We start from the raw sequence: 27,118 nt of genomic DNA on the forward strand, positions 1-27,118 counted from the left end.
AAGTGGCACGTTGGATCCAAAATTGGCTGAGAGGCAGGAAGCAGAGGGTGATAGTAGAGGAATGTTTTTGTGACTGGAAGTCTGTTTACAGTGGGGTTCCACAGGGCTCGGTGCTGGGGACCTTGCTGTTTGTGGTGTACGTAAGTGATTTGGACTTAAATGTAGGGGGATGATCAAGAAGTTCGTGAATGACACGAAAATTGGTAGGGTGGTAAATAGTGAGAAGGACAGCCATAAACTGCAGGATGATATCAATGGGCTGGTCAGGTGGGCAGAGCAGTGGCAAATGGAATTCAACCCGAAAAAGTGTGAGGTAATGCACTTGGGGAGGGCAAACAAGGCAAGGGATTACACTATGAATGCTAGGACTCTGGAAAGTACTGAAGATCAGAGGGAGCTTGGTGTGCATATCTATAGATCCCTGAAGGTAGCAGGGCAAGTAGATAAGGTGGTTAAGAAGGCATATGGGATACTTGCCTTTATTAGCCGAGGCGTAGAATACAAGAGCAGGGAATTGTATAAACGCTGGTTAGGCCACAACTGGAGTACTGCATGTAGTTCTGGTCACAACATTATAGGAAGGATGTGATTGCACTGGAGAGGGTGCAGAGGAGGTTTACCAGGATGCTGCCTGGACTGGAGAGTCTGAGCTATGAGGGAATATTGGATAGGCTGGGGTTGTTTTCCCTGGAGCAACAAAGGTTGAGAGGGGACCTCATAGAATGGTATAAAATTATGAGGGGCATAGATAGGATGGATAGGAAGGCACTTTTTCCATTAATGGAGGGGTCAATAACCAGGAAGCATAGATTTAAGGTAAGAGGTAGAAGGCAAAGAGGGGAGTTGAGGAGATTGGAAAATAGCAAATATATCTCCTTTATTCAAAAAGAGAGGAAGACAGAAATTAGGAAACCAAAGGCCAGTTCACCTAATATCTGGCATAGGGAAAATGTTAGGAGCTATTATTAAAGATGTTATAGCAGGGCACTGAAAAGAATTCAAGGCAATCAGGCAGAGTCAATGTGGTTTTGTAAAAGGAAACCATGATTAACCAATTTATTGGAGTTCTTTGAAGGAGTCACATGTGCTGTGGATAAAGGGGAACTGGTGGATGTACTATACTTAGATTTCCAGAAGGCATTTGATGAAGTACCACATCAAAAGTTATTGCAGGAAATAAAAGCTCATGGTGTAGGAGGTAACATATTGGCATGGATAGAAGATTGGTTAGCTAACAGGAAGCATAAAGTTGGCGTAAATGGGTCTTTTTCTGGTTGGCAGGATGTGACAAGTGGTGTGCCACAGGGATCAATGCTGGAGCCTCAAATTTTTACCATTTATATAAATGTCTTGGATGAAGGGATTGAAGGAATGGTTGCTAAATTTGTTGACGACACAAAGATAGGTAGGAAGGTAAATTGTGAAGAGGACGTAAGGCGGTTACAAATGTGACATAGGCCGGGATTTTCCAGCCCCATCGCAGGCAGGACCCGCCGCGGGCGAGGCAGCATCCCAGACTTGCGGCAGGATCGGAAGATCTCAGTGGCAGGCAGGTGCGGAAAATTCCGCCGATAGATAGGTTAAGTGAGTGGGCAAAGATCTGGCAAATGGAGTAATGTGGGCAAATGTGAAATCGTTCATTTTGGCAGGAAAATTAAAAAAGAACTTTATTATCTAAATGGTGAGAGATTGCAGAGCTCTGAGATTCAGAGGGATCTGGGTGTCCTAGTGCATGAATCACAAAAGGTTAGTACGTAGGTACAGCAGGTAATTAGGAAAGCTAATAGAATGTAATAATTTATTCTGAGGGGAATTGATTACAAAAGTAGGGAGGTTATACAGAGTTGTACAGAGCATTGGTGAGACCACATCTGGAGTATTATGTACAGTACTGGTCTCCTTATTTAAAGAAAGATGTAAATGCATTAGAAGCAGTTCAGAGAAGATTTATTGACTAATACCAAGAATGGATGGGTTGTCCTTTGAGGAAAGGCTGGACAGGTTAGGCTCGTATCCACTGTAATTTAGAAGAGTAAGAGGCGACTTAATTAAAACCTTTAAGGTCTTGAGGGGTCTAGATAGGGTGGATGTGGAGAGGATGTTTCCTCATGTGGGAGAATCTAGAACTAGGGGTCACTGTTTAAAAATAAGGAGTCGCTCATTTAAGACAGATGAGGAGAAATTTTTTTCATTCAGTGTGTTGTTAATCTTTGAATCCCTCTTCCTGCCAAGGCAGTAGAAGCAGAGTCTTTGAATATTTTTAAGGCAGAGCTAGATAGATTCTTGAATAAAAAGGCAGTGAAAGGTTATTGGGGGTAGGCAGGAATGTGGGTTTGGGGTTACATTCAGATCAGCCATGATCTTATTGAATGGCGGAGCAGGCTCGAGGGGCCGAGTGGCCTACACCTGCTCCTAATTCGTATGTATATATAAGTACTTGCCCCCACCCCGGCTCCCTTGCCCCCTCCCCTCCCCCATCACAGAATTGTTACGGCGCAGAAGGAGGCCATTTGGCCCATCGTGTCTGCACCAGCTCTCCAAATGAGCAATTCACCCAGTACCGTTCCCCCACCTTTTCCCTGTAACGCTGCACATGCTCCCTTTTCAGATAACAGTGTAACTCTCTTTCAATTGAAGCTGCCTCCACCATACTCTCAGGCAGTGCATTCCAAATCCTCACCTGTGTAAAAAAGTTTCTCCCCATATAATTTTTGCTAATTTTACTGATTACTTTAAATCTGTTGCCCCTCATTCTTGATTTTTTCGCGAGTGGGACAAGTATCCCCCTATCTCCTCTGTCCAGACACCCCATGATTTTGGATACCTCTATCAAATCTCCACTCAATCTTCCTTCCTCTGAGGAAAGCAGTCCTAACTTCAGCAATCTACCTTCATAACTGAAGTTCTTCATCCCTGGAACCATTCTTGTGAATATTTTCTGCACCCTCTCTAATGCCTTCACATCATTCCAAAAGTACGGTACTCAGAACTGGACACAATACTCTAACTGAGGCTGAACTAGTAACTTATACCAATTCACATAACCTTCTTGCTCTTGTACACTATGCTCCTATTAATAACGCACATGATACTGTATGCTTTATTAACTGCTCTCTCAACCTGTCCTGCCACCTTCAATGATTTATGCACATATACACCCAGGTCCCTCTGCTCCTGCACCCCTTTAAGAGTTGTACCCTTTATTTGATATTCCATGTTCTTCCTACCAAAATGAATCACTTCACATTCTCCTCATTAAACTTCATCTGCTACTTGTCCGCCCATTGCACCAACATGTATATGTCCCATTATCCTCCTCACAGTACACAATGCTTCCAAATGTTTTACTATCCGCAAACTTTGTAATTGTGCCCTATAAACCAAGGTCTAGATCACTAACGTATATCAGGAAAAGCAAGGGTCCCAACATTGACCCCTGGGGAACCCCACTACAAGCTCTCATTCACATACAAAGTCTTCCCAGGGTTGGGGATTGGACGTCCTCAACCCACCACCTCTAGGGTCAGTGATCAGACTGGAGTCAGCATCCCATCTGTTCAGCTCAGAGTGTTGTTGCTTAGGTGTAGTTTAACGAGCGGTCACCACCATTAAGATTTCTAATTTCCAAGTTTCATGTGGAGGCAGGAGCACTCCTCTCAGCTGCACTGCACTCCTGAGGCCCAGGACCTGCCCTCGAACGGTCCTTTCTACCTCACCTCAGCCCTCCACACAAACGTAAAAGTGACAGAAAGATACTCTTTGATTAACTATCTCAGTGCTGAAGGAAATCAACAATTGTATTATAATTAAGAAATGAATGTAGATTTTGCTGGAAATTGACTGCATATTATTTCTCACTAAAACATCAATGATGATGTAACAACCTTGAATTTCCTTGTGTGAATTGACTTGACAATTGATGACTCTCTAATGACAGCCCTGAGAGTCCTCAACATCAATTCTAGACCCCATGAAGTCTCATGGCACCAGGTCAGACTTGGGCAAGGAAAACTCTTGCTGGTTACCATGTACCATCCCCCCTCAGCGGGTGAATCAGTGCTCCTCCACGTTGAACACCACTTGGAGGAAGCATTGAGGGTGGCATGGGCGCAGACTGTACTTTGGATGGGGAGTTCAGTGTCCATCACCAAGAGTGGCTTGGTAGCACCACTACTGTCCAAGCTGGCCGAGTCCTAAGGGGCATAGCTGCTCGACTGGGTCTGCGGCAGGTGGTGAGCTGGGCTTGTTTCCACTCGAGTTTAGAAGAGTGAGGGGTGATTTGATTGAAGTATACAAGATCCTGAATGGCCTTGACAAGGTGGATGTAGAAAGGAAGTTTCCTCTTGTAGGTGAATCCAGAACTAGGGAGCATTGTTTTAAAATTAGGGTCGCTCTTTTAGGACAGAGATGAAGAGAATTTTTTTCTCTCAGAGGGTTGTGCGACTTTGGAATTCTTTGCCTCAGAAGGTGGTGGAGGCGGGGTCATTGAATATTTTTAAGGCAGAGGGAGATAGATTCATGTTAGGCAAAGGAATCAAAGGTTATCGGGGTTAGATGGAAATGTGGAAATCGAAACACAAGAAGATCAGCCATGATCTTATTGAATGGCGAAGCAGGCTCGAGGGGCCGAATGGTCTATTCTTGTTCCTAATTCTTATGTTCTTATATTCTTATGTGAGGGAACCAACAAGAGGGAAAACTATACTTGACCTCACCTTCACCAACCTGCCTGCCGCAGATGCATCTGTCCACGACAGTGTCGGTAGGAGTGATCACTGCACAGTCCTTGTGGAGACAAATCCCATCTTCACATTGAGGATACCCTCCACTGTGTTGTGTGGCACTACCACCATGCTAATTGGGATAGATTTCGAACAGATCCAGCATGTCAAGACTGGGCATCCATGAGGTGCTTTGGGCCATCAGCAGCAGAATTGTACTCAACCACAATCTGTAATCTCATGGCCCAGCTTATTCCCCACTCTACTATTACCACCAAGACCAGGGATCAACTCTGATCCCATGAAGAGTGCAGAGAGCATGCCAGGAGCAGCACCAGGCATACCTAAAAATGAGGTGTCAGCACTGTGGATGTACCTGCACCGCATGGACTGCAACGGTTCAAGAAGGTAGCTCACCATCATCTTCTCAAGGGCAACTAGGGATGGGTAATAAATGCTGGCCCAGCCAGCGAAGCCCACATGAATGAATTTTTAAAAACCTGGTGAAGCTACAACACAGGAATACGTGTGTGCCAAACAGCATAAGCACCAAGTGTTAGACAGAGCTAAGCAATGAATCAGATCCAATCATTGCTTAGCAGGAAGAGGTGGTGTAGTGATATTGTCACTGGATTAGTAATCCAGAGACCCAGGGTAATGCTCTGGGGATGCAGGTTCAAATCCCACCACGGCAAATGGTGAAATTTGAATTTTATAAAGTCTAATGATGACCATGAAACCATTGTTGATTGCCATAAAAACCCATCTGGTTCAATAATGCCCTTTAGGGAAGGAAATCTGCCATCCTTACCCGGCCTGGCCTACATGTGACTCCAAACCCACAGCAATATGGTTGACTCTCAAATGCCCTGTGAAATGGCCTAGCAAGCCACTCAGTTCTCAAGGGTAATTAGGGATGGGCAATAAATGAGGGACAGCAACGTCCCCATTCCATGAACAAATTTTTAAAAAAGTCCTGCCATATCGAGTTGTGAATTGCAGTGGACAATTAAACAACTCACTGGAGGAGGAGGAGGAGCCCAGCACATCAGTGCAAAAGATAAGGCCGAAGCATTTGCAACAGAGGTTCCCAGCATCACAGATGCCAGTCTTCAGTCAATTCAGTTCACTCCACGTGACATCAAGAAGCACTGGATACTGCAAAGGCTACGGGCCATGACAGTATTCCGGCAATAGTACTGAAGACTTGCACACAAGAACTTGCTGCGCCCCTGGCCACACTTCCAGTACAGCTACAACACTGGTATCTACCCGGAAATATGGAAAACTGCCCAGGAATGTCCTGCCAGAAAAAGCAAGACAAATCCAACCCAGCCAATTACCAATCTATCAGTCTACTCTCGATCAGTGGTAAGATTGATGGAAGGGGTCACCAACAATGCTATCAAGCGGCACTTGCTTAGCAATAACCCGCTCACTGATGCCCAGTTTGGGTTCCGCCAGGGCCAGTCAATTCCTGACCTCATTACAGCCATGATTCAAACATGGACTAAAGAGCTGAACTCAAGAGGTGAGGTGAGAGTGACTGCCCTTGACATCAAGGCAGCATTTGACCTTGTGTGGCATCAGGGAGCCCTAGCAAAACTGAAGTCAATGGGAAACAGGGGCAAACTCTCCGCTGGCTGGAGTCATACCTAGCACAAAGGAAGATGGTTGTAGTTATTGGAGATCAATCATCTCAGTTCCAGGACATCATTCCTCAGGTTAGTGTCCTAGGCCCAACCATTTTCAGCTGCTTCATCAATGACCTTTCTTCCATCATAAGGTCAAAACTGTGGTTGTTGCTGATGATTGCACAATGTTCAGCACCATTCATGTCTTCTCAGACACTGAAGCTGTCCATGTCCAAATGCAGCAAGACCTGGACAATATCCAGGCTTGGGCTGACAAGTGGCAAGTAGCATTCGTGCCACACACGTGCCAGGCAATGACCAGCTGAAACAAGAGGGAATCTAGCTATTTCCCCTTGACATTCAGTGGCATTATCATCGCTGAATCCCCACTATCAACATCCTGGGGGTTACCATTGACCAGAAACTGAACTGGACTAGCCATATAAATACTGTGGCCACAGGAGCAGGTCAGAGGCTAAGAATCCTGCGGCGAGTAACTCACCTCCTGACTCCCCAAAGCCTGTCCATCATTTACAAGGCACAGGTTGGGAGTGTGATGGATGAGTACAGCTCCAACAACACTGAAGAAGCTGGACACTATCCAGGACAAAGCAGACCTACTTGATTGACACCATATCCACAAACGTTCACTTGCTCCACCACGGACACATAGTGGCAGGAGTGTGTACCATCTACAAGAAGCACTGTAGGAACTCACCAAGGTTCCTTCGACAGCACCTTCCAAACCCACGACTGCTACCACCTAGAAGGTCAAAGGTAGCAGACACATGGGAACACCACCACCTAGACGTTCTCTTCCAAGCCACACACGATCCTGACTTGGAAATATATCACCGTTCCTTTTCTGTCAATGGGTCAAAATCCTGGAACTCCCTCACTAATGGCACTGTGAGTGTACTTACACCACATGGACTGCAGCGGTTCAAGAAAGCAGCTCAGCACTTCTTAAAGGAAATTAGGGATGGGCTATAAATGCTGGCCTAGCCAGCAATACCCACATCCCATGAATAAGTAAAGAAAAAGACCTATTGTGGGACACATTGGAACTTGGCATCTGTACTGACAGTTGGCACCCACACTGCCAACAAATAAGTTGAACAAAATCTGAATACAAATTCCACTTTAAATAGAAAATAATACATTATAAATAATAATAGTAGGCAACAGAGAAGGATTCTGAGGCTATAATGTTATTTCTGATTTGGGAGGATAGTTCCAAACAGCTCTTAAATATTACAGAGCCAAATCTTCCTGGGCACATAATGACATATTGACAACAAAATGCAGCTATTAATGTGCAGCCAGCAAGTTCAGGGGCTGAAGGGATACGCAGTGAGACGTGAATCTCTAGTACTCCTCCATTTACTTCACACCAATAAGCCTACCTGAGAAATTTTAAAATTTGCTGGATTTGCACATTTTCCATTAAATTTGCCACAGAAAGTTAGGACTGAGAGTTACATTGCATGTATGTTTTTAATGGCATGATCAATCTCTCCAGCCCACAAAAGGAACAATATAAATCGTTAAGTCTCACTCCAATTTTTGTTAGAAATTTTAAAAAGTTTAATCTTAACATTTCTACCTTTTTTAAACTCTTTCTTTCTGTCTCTTTTCTCTCTCCCTTCATTCAATTTTTTCCTTCCTTTTACTTCTCTTCCAGTGCTTGATTTAACTGTAATTATCCCACTCTAAATCATCCTCCTATCTGTCATTCTTCAGTTTCTTTCTGAATCCTTAAATTTACTTGGTTCAGGAGATACACCGCAGGCCCCGTTAATCACTGAGGTCCCAGATGCCCCGTTGCCATGGCCGTGCTATTATTATTCAGCACCTCAAGCAAGTTTGGGTGCAAAAAAAACTCAAGGTGAAGGATGCAGGAAAAAGTCTACGAGATGTCCCGCTTCAGCAAGATTCGGCCCATATGTGATATCTTTGATCAGTTTACTGACTTGCAATCACTTCCAGGTATTTTTCACTTTGTTTTCATGGCTAGATTTGTAGTTAACCAGACGGCTTCGTCTCTTTCAATGAAGCTCATCATTTGTCAGTCAGGGTTGTTGTTGCAGCTATGCTATGCACCTGGTAAGTTTTGACTATGGACTAACACAGTGACAGAGCAAACAATGAATTTTATAACACATGCATTTTCTCTCATCAAACAGATGGAAAATATTCCAATAAAATTGAACACCGCAGCCATCCTGAGGGAGAACGTTCTCTACGAGCGCAGAGTGAAAGAAGAACTGCAAAGGTAATGCACCTTCAGTGCTCTCTTTAGCTGCTTTTATACTGGGTTTGGTGGCATTCTAGTGCCGCCAGCAGTGAACAATTAATGATGGGAACCCGAGGCTGAATATCATGTGCATCTCGAGCCTGGACATAGAGACCCAAGGCACTCACGATATTGGGCCTGAAGCCTCATTAATATCGAACCAATCAACTGTGAACATCTAATAGCATTCCAAGGCAACTCACAACTAATGGGAAATCACAGAGTGGACCACTGAAGCGGCCATCAGCAAAGTGGTAAAAAGAGACCAAGATGGATGGGGGTGTTGCAATTGGGAAATAGGGTGACTGGGAAGGAAGGCAATGGAGTTGGGAGGATAGATGAATGGTAGACTGTAGGGAGGACAGGGTCTTGCATGATGGGGGGGTGGCAGTGATCAGAGTTGGGTGGGAGAGTGGTGGCGATTGACGGGCGGGGGTGGTGAAGAGTGGGGATTCGAGGTCACAATGTGGGGGTTAGTATTGATCAGCAGAGGCCGGAGTACTTTTAATAAGGGGTCATGAGGAGCTCTCCTGCTCCTCCTGGCTTCACATTCAGGCAAGTATATTTTAAACACTTTGTTGGTTATGACCTGCAGAGCTCTTTTAAGGACCAGCTCTCAAGAGTCCAAAATTGGGAGGAATACAGAGATCTCAGAGGGTTGTGGGGCTGGATTTCTCATCCTTGTTTTGAAATCCCTCTATGGCTGCATCTCTGTGATCTTCCCCAGCCCCTCCAACCATCTGAGATATCTATGTTTCTCTAATTCTGGTCTCTTGAGCATTCCAGATTTTAATCACTCCACCATTGCCTTCAACTGCTTGAGCCCTAAGCTTTGGAATTCTCCTCCCCACACCTCTCTACTTCTCTATCTCTCTTTCCTCCTTTAAGACACCCATTAAAACCCACCCCTTTGACCAAGTTTTTGGTCATCTGACCTAATATCTCCTTATGTGACACAAGTGTCATATTTTGTTATGACATCCCCCCCGTGAAGCACCTTGAAATGTTTTATTACATTAAAGGCCCTTGTGTTAAAGCTGTTGTTGGAGGAGATTACAGAGAAAGGGTAGTCCAGACCATGGAGTGATTTGAAAACAAGGATGAGAATTTTTAAATTGAAGCATTGCCAGACCAGGAGCACATAGTAAGTCAGTGAGCACACGGCTGGTGAGTCAATGTGACTTGGTGTGAGTTAGGATATGGGCAACGGAGTTTTAGGTGAGCTCATTTGAACTAATGGAGACCCGGGAAACTCTTTAATGCCCTCATATGTATGCACCATTTGCTTTGAACTTCTTTGTATGATTATGATGCTGAGACTTAATCAACTGAAGTCATTCAGTACTAGGGTTGTTAACTGTGATTAAATGTATTCCTGGAGGTTCCATCACATGACTTACCCCTATGCTGCAGCCATTTGTCAGCTAACACATCCATCTTTGTGATGCACTGCCTTCCTACGCCAATTGGAAAGCAAAGAGATTCATTACCCAATTGGATGATGCTTGGCTGTCAGCCAATCCACCTTTTTTTCCTATTTTCAATATTTTTATGTCTGGTAAAGAGAACTGTTCAAGAAAATAAAGAAAAAAATCTTTTTACAATGTCCCTATGATTTTTCTCCAGGGTTGTCCTGAAGATTGCTCTTTAATCCCCGGGGACGCCAGGCCAATCCTGGAGGGTTGGCAACCCTATTCAGAACATTGAGTTATTGCAAAATATTAATGAGCTTCATCAGTGCTAAGTTAACCTTTATTTCAGTTATGTTCATCTTCCACATATCCTGTCTATTTTGCTGACAGTGTTGATTCAGGTGCCCTGTTCCATGTGGTGTGTAAAATGGCTACTGCCCTAAAGCCTTTATTTACATATCATAACATCATCAGAGGTTGCATGAATATGGTAATTCCAGCACATCTCGCAAATGGCCATACTTTACTCATTATCCTAGATAGTGAGTGTCATCAAGTTATTTGACCATGGAACCATCCTCACTGAGCTATTATTGTCCTCACCACATTCACACACCCAGTATGGTTGCCAATCTCCCAAGATCCTCCTGGAGTCTCCAGGGATTAAAGATTAATCTCTTCTGTGAGCAAATATCTTAGAAGCATTAGTAAAATTATGTTTTTTTAAAAATTTTTGGAACAATCACTTTTTTTTCTAAGTCTTACAGGGTGAACAGACTGACTGTTGGGGTTGGTGGGGGAGGGGGCGGCGGGGTTGTAGGCAAGAGGTCATGAGATAAAACCTCAAAGAAATATGCCCAAATGGAGATTGCAACTCTTGTCACTGCATTGCAGTCAGCAATGGGAATCCAGACTGTTATTTTCAGCCTCCTAAACTGGGACAGCCAAGGACAATTGTGGCTCTGCTACTGCCTTGGCTGGAAAAACAGCTAAATCAGCACAAGTAGCTACTGAACCTGGAACCTTCCCAGTTTGTATGGTGCAGTTCCAACTTGTGAGTTTTAAAGCTTGCCATCAAAAATATGACCATGGTGGTAAAGTTAATAAAATATATAAGAAAGCAACATAAATAAATGATTAATATATCAAGTAATTATTTAAAACACATTAAGGATGGCAAGACAGGTGATGTGTCAAGGCTGCAGCATGTGGGAGCAAAAACATCTGCACTAAGTGTTTGTGGCTTAAGTCATTGACCTGGAGGCTGAGCTGCAGACTCTGTGGCACATCAAGGAGAGGGAAAGTTAGCAATAGTTTTAAGGTTCTCTCAGCTTGTTTGGATGAGAGCAGGGGCTGCCAGGTGGATGAGCAAACTGACCATGGCATTGTGGTACAGGAAACCATCAAAGTCGGGGGAGCAAAAAGGAACATAGTGGTAGTGGGGGACAGTATAGTGAGGGGGATTGACACTGTTCTCTGTAGCAAAGAACGAGAGTCCAGGCGGCTTTGTTGCCTGCCCGGTGCCAGGGTTTGGGACATTTGCTCAGGACTGGAGTGCAATGGGAGGACGAGGATCCGGTGGTCGCGGTGGTCATGGTCCATCTAGGTACAAACAACATGGATAGGATGAGGAACGATGCTCTGCATAGTCAGTACGACGAGCTAGGCACCAGATTAAGAAACAGAACCTCAAAGGTAATAATTTCTGGATTATTACCTCAACCACATGCAAATTGGCATAGGACAAATAAGATTCGAGAAATGAATGCATGGCTCAAAGACTGGCGTGGGAGAAGTGGGTTCCAGTTCATGGGGCACTGGCAGCAGCACTGGGGAAAGTGGGGTCTGTACCGTTGGGACGGTCCACACCTGAGGTGTGCTAGGACAGGTGTCCTCGTGAGCCGCATAACTCGGGAAGTAGAGAGGGTTTTAAACTGAAAAGTGGGGGCGAGGGATCAAATTTGGCAAGATGTGGTAAACCAAAGAGTAGAGGCAAAGCAAGAGAGAAATATATTAATATGGGAAATGATAAACAGACTGTGACAGGAAGGGACAGAGAGTACTATTCTAAAAGTTAATCAGCAGATAAGGCTAGATGCAACAAAAATAATAAAAGGACAAAACTAAGGGCTCTGTATCTAAACGCATGTAGCATTCGAAACAAAACAGATGAATTGATAGCACAAATAGAAATAAATAAGTATGATCTGATAGCTATTACAGAGACATAGCTACAGGATGACATAGATTGGGACCTGAGCATTAAGGGGTACGTGACATTTAGGAGGACAGGAAGTTAGGAAAAGGTGGAGGGGTGGCTCAGTTAATTAATAATGGTATTAGCACATTAGAGAGGGATGACCCAAGTTCAGGAAACCAGGATGTAGAAGCAGTTTGGGTTGAGTTGAGGAATGATAAAGGCAAGAAGTCATTTGTTCGGACTGGTGTACAGGCCCCCTAATTGTAAATACATGACAGAGTATAAAAGAAGAGATAATGGGAGCTTGCCAGAAAGGTACAGCAATAATCATGGGGGATTTTAATCTTTAATTTAAAGATGTTATAGCAGGGCACTTAGAAAAATTCAAGACAATCAGGCAGAGTCAACATGGTTTTGTAAAAGGGAAATCATGTTTAACTAATTTATTGGAGTTCTTTGAAGGAGTCATGTGTGCTGTGGATAAAGGGGAACCGGTTGATGTACTGTATTTAGATTTCCAGAAGGCATTTGATGAAATGCCACATCAAAGGTTATTGCAGAAAATAAAATGTCATGTGGTGGGGGGTAACATATTAGCGTGGATAGAAGATTAGCTAGCTGACAGGAAACAGAAAGTTGGCATAAATGGATCTTTTTCTGGTTGGCAGGATGTGATGAGTGGTGTGCTGGGGCCTCAACATTTTACAATTTATATAAATGACTTGGATGAAGGGACTGAAGGAATGGTGGCTAAATTTGCTGACGACACAGAGATAGGCAGGAAAGAAAATTGTGAATGTAAGGAGGATGTAAGGAGGCTGCAGAGTGACATTGATGGATTAAGTGAGTGGGCAAATATATGGAAAAATGGAATATGATGTGGGCAAATGTGAAATTGTTCATTTTGTAAGGAAGAATAAAAAAGAAGCTTATTATCTAAATGGTGGGAGATTGCAGAGCTCTGAGATTCAAAGGGGTCTGGGTGTCCTAATGCATGAATCACAAAAGGTTAGTATGCAGGTACAACAGGTAATTAGGAAAGCTAATAGAATGTTATCTTTTACTGTGAAGGGGATTGATTACAAAAGTACAGAGGTTATGCTTCAGTTGTACAGGGCATTAGTGAGGCCACATCTGGAATATTGTGTACAGTACTGGTCTCCTTATTTAAAGAAAGATATAAAAGCATTAGAAGCAGTTCAGTGAAGGTTTACTAGACTAATACCAGAAGTGGGCACATTGTCTTATGAGGAAAGGCTGGACAGGTTAGGCTCGTATCCACTGGAATTTAGAAGAGTAAAAGATGACTTACTTGAAACCTTTAAGATCCTGAGGGGTCTTGACAGGGTGGAAGTGGAGAGGATGTTTCCTCTTGTGTGAGAATCTAGAACTAGGGGTCACTGTATAAAAAATAAGGGGTTACTCATTTAAGACAGAGAAGAAGAGAAATTTTTTCTCTCAGAGAGTTATGAGCCTTTGGAGCTCCCTTCCTGAAAAGGCAGCGGAAACAGAGTCCTTGAATATTTTTAAAGCAGAGCTAGATAGATTCTTGATTAACAAGGGATGAAAGGTTATCGGGGATAGACAGGAACGTGGGGTTGAGGTTACATTCAGATCAGCCATAACCTTATTGAATGGTGGAGCAGGCTCAAGGGGCCGAGTGGCCTACTCCTGCTCCTAATTCGTATGTTCGTATGTACGTATGAAACTATCATCAATTGTTGGAAAAAAAAGCACCTTCTGGTTCACTAATGCCCTATAGGGAAGGAAATCTACCATCCTTACCTGGTCTGACCTGCATGTGACCGCAGACCCACAGCATTGTGGCTGATTCTTAACTGCCCTCTGAAATGGCTGAGCAAGCCACTCAGTTCAAAGGCAATTAGGGATAGGCAACAAATGCAGGCCTTGCCAGTGATGCCCACATTCAATGAAAGAATAAAAATAAATAAATCCCCGTCAGCTTGAAAAGATTGTGCTTAGTCACAAAAAGGACAGAAAGCTAATTTTAACTCCCTCCTTCTGGTGGAAACGGTAGAAATGACTCTGGTTCACCTTCCACCCTGTTTACACTGGCTCTTGGGCCACTGCCATCTTGGGTAAAGTCATGACAGGTCCGCTACGGGTGGAAGGCTATATGATGAAGCCTCTAGGTATATGTCCAAATGCAGTTGGTAACTATGTCGTAGACTGATTGAGATTGATTGCCACGATTAGTTTGCAACTCCACTACCATTTTTTCATGCAACTACCCAGCTGTTAGAAGGCAAAATAGATGCACCTTAGCCTTTTCCTATCTGGCAATTCCAATGTTTTGAATGAACCATTTTCTGCACTTGCTATACTCATTTGTGCCAGATGGCAAGTGGTACAACTAGTGGTCTTTAAAAGAACATGGTAGGCCTTCCACAGAACTGTTCAACTAATGTTATCACTGTGCAGCAGATCATAGTGCCTGCATAAATTATTATGATAGTGAGTGGTTTGTTCTTAGAAAAGCAGAACTGTCCTTTCGATCCATGACTGATAGCCCCACTCAAAAACTCCCTAACAGCTGAGGAGCACTGAAGCCTGGTCACCTCAACATTAGGGTCATGTTTACTGTTCCCCAGTTGCCAGCAATGTTTCAAATAGAGGCTGTATCACAAAGCTAGGCTTGCATCATGGTTCTTGTGTCACACAGGAAATGTGTGCAAAATTGAGTAGCAAATTCATTCATCTTATCCCTGGCACCAGCAAACTTAATCATCTTTGCTGTTAGGTCAGTGTGGGAGTCGGGTGACCTCTTGGACCTTCAGCCTCAATTAGAGCTACCCTTAAGATAAAAACAAAACACTGCGGATGCTGGAAATCTGAAATAAAAATTGCTGGAAAAACTCAGCAGGCCTGACAACATCTGTGGAGAGGAAGACAGAGTTAATGTTTTGAGTCCGTATGACTCTTCATCAGAACTAAAGAGGTTCTTTAGTTCTGATGAGGAGTCATACGGACTTGAAACATTAACTAGAGCTACCCTTCTTTGCTTTATCTCCTGGAACAGAAATTCTTGAATGTTTAATATGGGGAGAAATGTTACCCAAATGTGCCAATGTGAAAAACCACCACTTTGCTACCACCACAAAGCTTTCCCTCTTTTGACAGGCTGCAATACTTTAAGTGCTACATTCACACTTGATTTTGTGCTGCCTGGTCAAGTAAACTAAAGGCTAAGCTCTCTGAGAAATCTTTTTATGCGCCTGATGCACCATGCCATGGATTGCATAGAATTTTACAGCAGACACAGGCCATTTGGCCCAACTAATCTTTGCTGGTGTTTATGTTCCACGTGAGTCTCCTTCCACCATACTTTGTCTCACCCTTCCAATGGCTATCCTTCCATTTCTTTCTCCTTCAGGCGTTTGTCTAGCTTCCCCTGAAATATATTTTGTATATTTCCCTCCACCTTGTGGCAGCAACTTCCACATTTTCACTATTCTCTGGATAAAGAAGTTTCTCCTGAGTCCTTTATGGGATCTAATGACGGGCGGAACAAGCTCAAGTGGCAGAATAGCCTACTCTTGCCTATTAAGAAAACTTTTATATGCACAGCCCCTATTTTATCAGGATGGTCCCAATGGCTTAGGAAACATCCCAAATTCTACTTGATCTAAAACTGTAGGGTATTCAACCAAAGGGAGGGGTAATTGTCACAATTTATTCCCACTTCTGCCGTTGCCTAATACACACATGCACAAACTTTTCAGCAAGTGTCAACATATTGTGGTCACCGGTGAGAACCCTGGCTGATTTATTTTCCGCATCCTAACACAGATGTCCTGAGACAGGCCGGAATTCTCTGGCCCCTTTGGCATCGGAGGCCATGGTAGGAGTGAGGGGGAGGGGAACAATATGGCGAGAAGGCCAAAAATTGGTTTTACGCTATTGTGAAATCAGTTTGCGATCGTCTGCTCCACCTGTCAATGGCCGGCCGCGTTTCCTGCCACCACACATCAGCAACATCATTTTGATACATTTGCATCTAATTATAAGCCCTGCTCGCCAGAATCAACCCCCCAAGTCAAATTTACCACCCACGTCAGTGTGACTTCAGAACAGCAGGCTTCATGACTGCCTTTAAAAGGTGTCTACCTGGCAAGCTGAACTTCGAGGGGAACTCGGAGGTGAGTGCACACAACCGTGCGCAGCGCTCATGAGTATCACCCATAGGATATTAAGGAAGAGGCGCCACACATTTGTGGAGGGCGCAGGCAAGTCGCTTTTTCTCAGCTGGCTTTCAGTGCGGTACCAGGGCAAGGGCCCCAGCGCAGGGGGCGGAGGGGGGGGAGGTTGGTCAGGGGGTAAGGCAGCACAGACAGACTGAAGGAAATGCTCAGGCACATGCTGGGGGTTGGGGGAGGGGAGGGAAGTGGCCATGCACTAGGAAAAGCTTATCAAAAGTGAATATTCTTCTGTAGCTGAGACTGTTCAGCTGCAGCTCCATTGACATGCTTGAAGTTGAGCCTCTGAAGCTTTTTTACCCACTCAAGCAACGCAAAAACATGAAAATGCCACCAAATGCTCCAAAATTTTCACCCTCGGTTGCAGACTTCAAGTTTTAGGGGGCAGTAAGTAATTGGCTGACTGGGCAAGTTGAACCCTTCCAGGGTTCCACAGGTGACCTATGTGGGATCTCGCAAGCCTCCACGCACAAGTGTATCCAGGAGGTCATGGACTCCGTCTTCACGAAGGCACAGCACTTTGTGCATTTTGCCCAGGATCAGGAAAGCCAGGAGGCAAGAGCACCGGGATTTGCGCAGATCCCAAGTTTCCCACAGGTGCAGGGTACCATTGACTGCACTCATGTGGCGCTTACATCTCCGTGGCAACAAGCAGTCAACAACGTCAACTGCAAGGGCTTCCACTCGCTGAGTGTTCAGCTGGTGTGTGACCACCACAAACGCATCCTACAGGTCTGCGCATGATTCTTAGGGAGCGTCCACGACTCCTACATCCTTAGCAGGTCTCAGATCCTTTGACATCTTCCAGGGTCCATTGAGTCTGCAAGGTTGGCTCCTTGGAGACAAGGGCTACCACAAAGGATGTGGCTGATGGCACTCATGCAGTGGCCTCAGACTGCAGCAGAGTGACGGTACAAAGAGGCTCATGATGGGATCCGGACTTTGGTGGAGCAAATTATAGGCATTTTGAAAATGAGGTTCCGGTGCCTTGACAGGTCTGGTGGAGCACTGTGCTACAGTCCCCAGAGGGTGTCGTGCATCATCATCGTTTGCTGCATGCTCCATAACCTGGTGCTGCAACGGGGAAAGAAGCTGGCTGAGGAGGGGATGCAAGAGCTGGAGGTCTCCGCCGATGAAGAGGACCTCGACCATGATGAGACTGAGGAGGTCCTCGAAGATGACGATGACGGCGATGAGGCCCTCACATTGGCCAAACAAAGCAGATGTGCTCGGGAGATTATCGTAGCTGCTAGATTTCTGGAGGATGATGACGACATGCAGTGAGGACACTCCATAGATCTTCACATAGCCTCTGAGAATGTCTGACTCCTGTCTGTTCGAGGGAAGCTCACTTGTGCTCTGTGATCAGGGTCACATCATGGAGACGCAGCCATGAAACTTTAAAAGCCCCTGATCCTTTGTCCGCCTTCAGCACCTGACCCTTTCAGAAGCACAGCGTCACTGGTCACAGATGCTGACGAGATAGGGACCAGCCCCACCTTAAAGGTGCTGAGAGTACACAGAGAGAATGACACCTGCCCACGACATTCTGGCAGCAATGACAAGTGTAGGCATCACTAATATGTTCAGGGAGTGTGAGGCCGGACCGTCACTTTGGTCTGAAAGCTGAACAAAGCACAGGGAAGAGGCCTTGGACTGAGATACCTGCCTTTATCTTGTGCAGAAAGGTTTCACATCTGAGTGACACAAACACTGCTCATCAGAACAAAGAGCCATAGGCAGGGAGACTTTCTTGGGAGTTTATTTACAAGAATGAACATTATGTACAAGAGATTAACATCCGTGCCCAGGCTGTGCAACTACATCTTCTTAACCTTCCTAACCCTGCCATTACATCTTGATGCTCCCCCAACGTCCACAGCAGAGGTGGAGGCAGCCTGCTGATGATTTTGGTGGGTCCTCTGGCCCCTGCCTGCTTTCAGTGTCCTGCTGTGTGGCAGTGGCACCCTCCTCGGCCTGTGGAGCTGGATGGTGTGCACCTGCTGATCTTCCTCCCTATGGGTGCCTGAAGGTCCCTTGGTTGACTTCTTGAGGAGAAGGGGAAGCTGGACTGAGAATGAATTACTTCACACCCCTCTCATATTGACACTGTTGGAGGCCAACTATGACGTCAGCAATGGAGTTCAGCCCGTGCAGCAGTGCAGGAGCGATGTCCTGGACCAAGGTCTCCATGGCAGTTGCCATCCTAGCAGTGTTGACCTTGGTGCGTTGGCATGCCGGCGCTATCACCTCAGCCTGAAGGCAGACGGACTACTCCATATTACCTTGGAACCTGAGGAGTGCAGCGGACATCCCTTCCTGATGTTCCTGAGTTTGCCTTTGCAGCTCCAGCAACTGAGGTCTGACCGAGTCCAGAGGCTCCTCATCTGACTCGAACTCAGCAGATTCCTGCCCTCTAGTAGTCCTCCGAGTGCTGGAAATCTGGGAAGTCCCTGCTGCCACTGCCTGCTGTGGATCAGTCCAATGTGCTCACCAGATTGTGACCCCAAGGCTACTGTAGAGCTAGGACCCACCAAGGTATGTATCTTTGCGCTGGTGGAGGGTGTCGGTGAGTACTGTGACAGGTCTTCATTTAGGGTGTCATCAGATTCTCCTTCCGAGGTGTCTTCAGAGCTTGAGTTGAGGACCTGGGTCGTGGACCTCCTCGGCTGCTTCCTAGATGTGCCTACAAAAGCAAGGAGAGATAATTAGTGCATGGCAGGGGACTGTGGAACAGGGGAATTGACTCACAGCATGGTTGTCTGATGGATGTTGTGCTGCTGGATCCTCACTTGGTTCAGCACCCCCGACCTCACTGTCAGTACAGGATTGGTCCAGATCGTCGCCAGCCAGCTCGATAACTCTATTTTCAAGATCTGTGAGGACCTTGATGTCATGTCTCCAACACTCTGCGATCTCTCCCTTTTGTTTTGTGCCAGCTTGTCCTGCATGAAGACAGATGGAAAGAGTGTAAGGAGGACGCCTGCCAAACCAGATGAAAAGGATGCCTGGCATGTGTGGGTCATGACTGGTGCCATGGATGTGATGAGGACACAATCCACAGGGCAGATGAAGGTGTGTGTCTGGGAGTGAATGGTGATGTCCCTTGAACTGGCAGTGAGTGAGATCCCTGTGGATGTGTGATGGGTTTGTGAGTGTGTGAGTTGAGAGCGATGAGAAGAGTGACTTACACTAGCAGAACAGAGGAGATCATTCATCCTCTTTCAACACTGGGTAGCTGTCCTCTTTTGCAGGGTATTGGCACTGACCACCACTGCCACCGCCTCTCATGCTGGATTTGTCACCTTGTCTGCTGGATTTGTCACCTTGCCTGCTGATCTTTGCCCAGAGTGGGGATAGAGGACTTCATGGTGGGCCTCCAGTGTGTCCAGTAGGTGCCCGAGGGAGTTGTTGCTAACTTTCGGGGCAGATGTTTCTTCCCTTTGGCAGCCATGACTTTGCAGCAGCTTCCGATCCCTTAGAGAGTGCTAACTCTGTGCAAGGGCGCACTTTAAATATGATGCCCGAATTATTGAAGACCTGAGGTGATGGTGGGGTGGACGAATCAGAGGCCACCATGATAGCGATCCTGCGTGTTTCCCAGCAATGCATTATTAATGGGGCAGAACAAGCCGGGAATGGGACGATACAGCGCGAAAACTTACCATTGCGACTGGCAGGTAAAACGTCTTTTTTCCCCACCCACTACTGCACTTTGTGCAAATCTGGGACAATTCTGCCCTAACTGTAGTGCCCTCTGGTCACTCCACTGAGATTAACTAATTCAGGAAGAATCAGGAATAGAGCCTTGGCTCTAGGTTGCATGTTCAACTGCAAATACCTTGACCAACTGATCCATCAGAATAAATTATCATTGTTTAATCCAAGTGTATTCCCAAAACAAATTTTTTGCAGAGACTGCACAATCTGCATTTTTCCTCCTTAGAGGTTAAGACGAGATTGATGAAGGTGTTTAAAATCATGAATGGTTTTGGTTAAGTAAATTAAGAGGACTGTTTCCACTGGCAGGAAAACTACCAAACCAGAAGACACGGATTTAAGGCACTTGGCACAAGAACCAGAGGTGAAATACATTTTTATGTAGTGAGTTGTTGTGATCTGGAATACACTGCCTGAAAGGGTGGTGGAAGCAGATTCATTAGTCATATTCAGAAGAGAATTGGTTAAATACTTGAAGGGACAAACATTTATAGGGTTATGTGGAAAGACCAAGGGAGTGAAATTAATTGGATAGTTTTATCAAAGAGCTGGCACAGACATGATGGAACAAAAGGCCTCCTTCTATGCTTTATCATACTATGGTTCATTCTATGAGGATCGCAAAACCACAGAGCCCCTTCAATGGGAAGCAATACTTCAGAGCTAATTTGCCAGAGAAACTTTGCTCCAGAGCCACTTTAATGAGCTAGGTTTGTAAACAGTAGAAAAGTCACAAGGAAATGTTTGTGGTTCTACAGTGAGACTTTCTAGAAGTAGGTTAGCTGGCACCAGCCTAGTTGTTTAAACCATGGGATCCAGAAAGAACTGTGGTATGAAGTGAGAAAATCACAGGTGTGTCTTTTTCAAGAGAGGGGAAATACCCACAGCACAAACACTTGCAAAGAAATGCAAACAATCCTGACTTCATTCTGGGTGTGACTGAACAACTGACACCCATAACTGCAATCATTCTTATGGTGGATATTTGATACTGAGTAATTGCACCTGATATTGGCATAGGCACAATGGACCTACTTCTGTGCTGATATTTCTGTGATTAACTGAGTAATTTGACCCTTCTGCTAGTATTAAAAAACAATGACTGTCAAAACCTTAACAAGAGTTTCTCATATGGTTATTCCAGAATTGAATATCTAGTAGAAGCAGGTTATGATCCCTCCAAATTTGAAAACTTGCTGAAGAAAAAGGATGAAGAGTTTATGGAACAACAGCTGACAGATGTTCAACGCCGTTATCTTGAAGGAAAGATCCTCTTAGAGGACGCAATTCTGGCAAGGGAAGCGAGAATCAAGGAGAACAGGAGGAAAGCAGCTCTGCAGAAAGAGGAGGTACTGAGTCACTTCGTTGTACCATGTTATGTAGTCAACATGTTGGAAATGTAATGGAAATTAACTACAGAACACAAAGAGAAATAAAGGTCTGGACTCATCACTGAATCTAACAATTTCAGATCATAGCCTCTGCTCCCATATTTTTTTCTCTCTGTTTTGTGTGTTTTTTTAGCTTAGACTACAGCTGTTCATATTTCTTCATTTGCCCATTTAAGCATTCACTAGAACCATCTATTGATTCTTTACTTGTCCTATTATCTCCCTTTGCCTTGCACCATCATCCCATTTGTCGTTTAATCTATTCTGCCTTCTTCCCCAACACAGACCTTCCTTTTTGTACTTTCCTCACTCTTTTCCCTGCCTTGATTAAAAATCATTACATCTCTAAGTACTCCTAGCTCTGACACAGGATCATCAACCTCAAGCATTAACTCTATTTCTCTCTCAACAGATGCTGCCAAATCTTCTGTGTATTTCCAGCTTCTGCAGTATTTTGCTCCAATAACATTAAGCTAATCTTCTCATTTATGACTGTAAATATTTGGATTTGCTTCAGTGTCTGAATCTGCATGAGCTGATTACTTTATTAAGAATACAGAGACTGAAATTCCTCTGGACCTGTCTGTAACCCAAGGGTGAATGTACAAAATCCAATAGTTTAAGTGTCAATAAAAACAATCTAGGAATATGCTATCTTTCTGCACTCCTCAAAGAACACAGGACTTTTTATAACTTAAATATCTGTCATTTCAGACAGCAGAAATGATGCAGAAATATACAGAGAAGAGACTACGGGAAGAGAAGGAGGCAAAAGAACTGGTGGAGCAGATGATAAAAAAACGTCACAACACAAAGCAGCAAAAATTGAAAATGCAGGAAGATAAACAGAAGATGGGTATGTGGAGTAAACATAATTCACTTTGTGCAATGCTATTGGTTTTCCTCTTTTTAAAATCCAGACTCCCTTTTCAGGTTCTTAATAGAAGAAATATTAAAGAATCAATACTAAAGAATATTAAAGAATCAATATGAATCTTCACTGCTCTTTGGGGTGTGAAAATTACTTGTATATACCCCAAAGAGCAGTAAAGATTCATATACATAGAATTACTCTCAATGATAGGCCCATAACAAAGCAATCAGCTCAGCTGGTCCATGCTAGTGTTTATGCCCCCCAAAAGCTTCGTCCCTCACCTCTTCATCTCACTCTATCAGCACATTCTTCTATTTATCTTCATTTATCTAAAAATCCCTTCATTTATCTAAAAATGCAAATTCCCTTCACACCTTACATGCTAAGCCAGCACAAAAATAAAAATACCTGGAAAAATTCAGCAGGTCTGACAGCACCCACGGAGAGGAACACAGTTAACGTTTCGAGTCCGTATGACTCTTCAACAGAAGTAAGGAAAAATAGAAAAGAGGTGAAATATAAGCTGGTTTAAGGGGTGTGGTGGGACAGGTAGAGCTGGATAGAGGGCCAGTGATAGGTGGAGATAGCCAAAAAATGTCATAGACAAAAGGACAATGAGGTGTTGAAGGTGGTGAACACCTTCGGTCTGTCCACAAGCATGACCTAGACTTCCCTGTCGCTTGCCATTGGATTTCCAGCATCCGCAGTTTTTTGCTTTTATGTTTACTCATTAGCATGTCAAGCACCTAGCTTCTTTTGATGATTTAAAGCTTGCAGTCCACTTGACTCCAAATATAATTAAATCACACACAGGTAGACCCAACTATACTTAACCCCATAAACCTACTTTACAATAAACCAGAAAAATATTATGCAAATTATTATACTTTCGTCACACCTCCATCCTTATGGAAAATTGAACCATCATTATCTTAAAAGACGGCTTCATTTTCTTAACCCATCATACACTACCTACTATACTCATCTATGTACCCAAATTATCACATTACCAGATAACATGCATTAACATAACAATATATATACAAATCCTTGGTATTAACAGAGGTCATTTCAGTCCAGTGCCCAGGTTTTAAATAAAAACAAAAAGCTAAAAGCTACTGCGGATGCTGGAAATCCAAAACAAAAACAGAATTACCTGGAAAAACTCAGCAGGTCTGGCAGCATCTGATTTCTTCTCCACCGATGCTGCCAGACCTGCTGAGTTTTTCCAGGTAATTCTGTTTTTGTCCCAGGTTTTAAATGTTCAATTTCCCTTTCAGCTTTAAACTCTCGACAATGTGTCTACAATTAGATTTTCTCACCCAGCCACATGTATAATCCATAAATTAAATGGTTGCAGTAATTAACTCCATCTGAACAGCCTTGTACTTCGGTCTCAAAATCTATCCAGAAATTTTAAAGGATTGTGGTCTGTATAAACAATTGTTTCTGACAAATTGTTTGCAACATAAACCTTGAAATGCTGCAACACTAACACCAGATGCAGAGTCTCCTTTTCGATCGTTGAATATTTTCTTCGTTGTACATTCAATTTCCGTGAAAAATAGCCTTTCGGTTTCTCAATTCCAGTTTCACTGTCTTGCAACAGCACAGCCCCAAAGCCTATATCACTTGCATCAACGGCCAACTTAAATTGTTTGGCATGTTTAGGTACTGCCAAAACTGGTGTCGTAGTCAAAACATTTTTTAAACTGTCAAATGCTTTCTGACACTCCTGTGTCCATTGAAACTTTTCATTCTTTTTTAATAGTTCAATGGAGCAGCCAATCTGCTAAAGTTTGGTACAAATTTCCGGTGAAACCCACTCATGCCCAGAAATCTCAAAACTTCTCATTTTGTTGTAGGCACAGAGAAATCCACGATGGCTTTGACTTTCACATCTCTCGGAGCCACCTTACCATGCCCAATGGTATGGCCTAGATATGTAACTTGCACTTTTGCAAACTCACTTTTAGCTAAGTTCATCACCAAATTAGCTTCTTGCAGTTAATTAACTAATTCTTCCAGATGTTGTAAATGCTCCTCCCATTTTGACTGAAAACTATCAAGTCATCAATATAAACAGCACAATTGCTTAGACCTGCAATTACTTTGTTAGTCTTTGAAATGTTGCTGGTACATTTTTCATACCAAACGGCATGACTTTAAACTGATATGGTCCATCTGGCATCACAAAAGCCGATATCACTTTTGCTCTCTCTGATAACGGTACTTGACAATATCCTCTTAGCAAGTCAATCTTTGTGATAAACTTTGATTGTCCCACTTTCTCAATGCAATCTTCCAACCATGGTATAGGATATGAATTCACTTTTGTCATTGCATTCACCTTTCGATAATCCACATACAGTCTTTGTGTTGAATCCAGTTTCGGTACCATCAGAATAAGCGAACTCCAGTTACTGCAACTAGACTCAATGGTGTCATTTTGAAGCATGAATTCAATTTCTTTTTGTACTTGTGATAACTTTGCTGGATTTAATCTATAAGGATGTTGCCTTATTGAAAATGAAGCACCTACACTTACATCATGTGTAGCTAAATTTGTCCTCCCCGGCTTATTCCCACAAATAGCTTTGTGTGACTGCAATAGCTTCTCCAAATCACTTTGACGCTTGTCTGGAAGGTAACTCAATATTACATTTACATTTTTAAGTACCCCCTCATTATCCAATTTTATTAGAGGAAACTCAATTTCAGAATCCCTCCTTTCTACCTCTTTCTCCTTATCCACCACCAATAATGCCTCCTTCTCTTCCCTGTCAAAGTACTTTTAAAGAATATTTACATGATACACCCTTTGATTTCTTCTACCTGGAGTATTTATTAAATAATTTACTTCACTCAGTTTCTTTTCAATCCTATAAGGCACACTAAACCTTGCCTTTAATGATTCACCCAGTACTGGTAACAAGACTAATACTTTTTCCCCAGCAATGAAATTATGAGCTGTGGCTCTCCTATCCGACTTAATTTTCAACACTTGCTGTGATATCTTTAAATGTTCCCTGGCTAACTCACATGCTTTGTTCAATCTTTCTCTGAAGTTTGAGACATAATCCAGGAGAGTAGTTTCTGAATTTTGACCCACCAATTTCTCATGAATCAACTTCAGTGGTCTCCTTAACTCGTGACCATAGACTTATTCAAAAGGGCTAAATCCAGTTGATGCATTAGGACCATCCCTAATAGCAAATAACAAGAATGGAATTCTCCTGTCCCAATCCAGTGGATAGTCTTGACTGTAAGCCCTCATCACGGTTTTTAAAGTTTGATATCATCTTTCCAAAGCACCCTGTGATTCAGGATGGTAAGCTGTTGATTTCAACTATTTTATGCCCAATCTGCTCATTACTTCATTTAACAGATGTGATACGAAATTTGAACCCGGATCTGATTGTATTTCTTTTGGCAAACCATCTCTTGTAAAAAATTTAGTCAACTTTTCCACAATTCTCTTTGCTGTAATATTTTGCAATGGTATCGCCTCAGGAAACCTTGTAGACACATCCATTCTTGTCAGCAAGTACTGATTTCCACTTTTAGTCTTAGGGAGGAGTCCTACACAATCAATCATGACCCTAGTAAAAGTTTCCTCAAATGCTTGAATTGGAATTAAAGGTGCCGGCTTCATCACTGCTTGTGGTTTCCCTGTCACCTGATATGTATGACATGTTCTACAGAATTTGACTACGTCTCTATGCAATCCAGGCCAATAAAAATGTTTGTACATTTTCACCTGTGTCTTCCTAATTCCTAAATGTCCCCCTAATGGAATTTCACGAGCTACTCTCAGTATCTCACCAGATGGTATAACAATCTAATGCACTTGCATCCATTTTTCATCTGCTGAAACTTGATACGTCTCTACCTCCTCATTAACACATTACCTTTAAGGTAATAACATTCTGGAATACATTCTGCCTCTATTTCTGATATAGCTGTCTGATATAACTGCTTTATTCGTGGATCCTTTTGTTGTAACTCTACCAACTGAACTGAACTAAACACTTCAACTTCATTCTCCTCCATTCTTTCTCCCTGAACAATCTTATCAAAAATAGTATCAGTGTTATGAGACCAGAGCAGTTGGTAAAGCTGAGTTATTTAAAAATCCCAGAGAGAAACTTTAAACAACTATCATAACCTATATTTTAAAGTGGTATGTTTGTGATGCAACTCTAGATTCAGGAATCAGACCACCAGTTCTCAAGAGGCTTTATATTAAACTAAATGAAGCATTTTATTAATTTACACAAGTTAAGTATATACATATGGCTACAAATTACTATCATAACTTATAACAAATTCCCAAACTAATCACCATTAAGGCAACAGCAACCCATAAACATAACCAGACACCGGGCCACGCACTTTCACCTTACGAATTCAAAATGAGGTTCCTCTCACTTTGGTTCCTGTGGAGAGAGTTGGAGGCTTACAGCTACTTTGATCTCACATTGCCTCAGCTCTGCACATACAATAACTGCTGAAGTTATATCTAGCACAGTTCATTGAATGTAAACTCTCATTGTATCTCCAGCCTCTTCTAACAATAAAACCCCTTTCATAGTACCAATTTTATTAGTAATATAAACCTTGCTTGGTCTCTGCTAGCTAGGTGCCAGATTT

General features: G+C 43.5%; 1 protein-coding gene across 1 annotated transcript in view; it reads left to right on the top strand.

The window, feature by feature from the left end:
* cfap99 (cilia and flagella associated protein 99) overlaps positions 1 to 27,118 on the top strand; it is a 134,059-nt gene that overhangs the window by 79,926 nt on the left and 27,015 nt on the right. Inside the window, exons 8-10 of the mRNA XM_078560769.1 lie at positions 8,542 to 8,630; positions 21,345 to 21,549; positions 22,306 to 22,447. Coding sequence (XP_078416895.1) covers positions 8,542 to 8,630; positions 21,345 to 21,549; positions 22,306 to 22,447 — 436 coding nt within the window. The remainder of the gene's footprint in view (positions 1 to 8,541; positions 8,631 to 21,344; positions 21,550 to 22,305; positions 22,448 to 27,118) is intronic.

Source organism: Cetorhinus maximus, chromosome 2 (genome assembly GCF_964194155.1).
Source record: "Cetorhinus maximus chromosome 2, sCetMax3.hap1.1, whole genome shotgun sequence".
NCBI classification, from domain to species: Eukaryota; Metazoa; Chordata; class Chondrichthyes; order Lamniformes; family Cetorhinidae; genus Cetorhinus; species Cetorhinus maximus.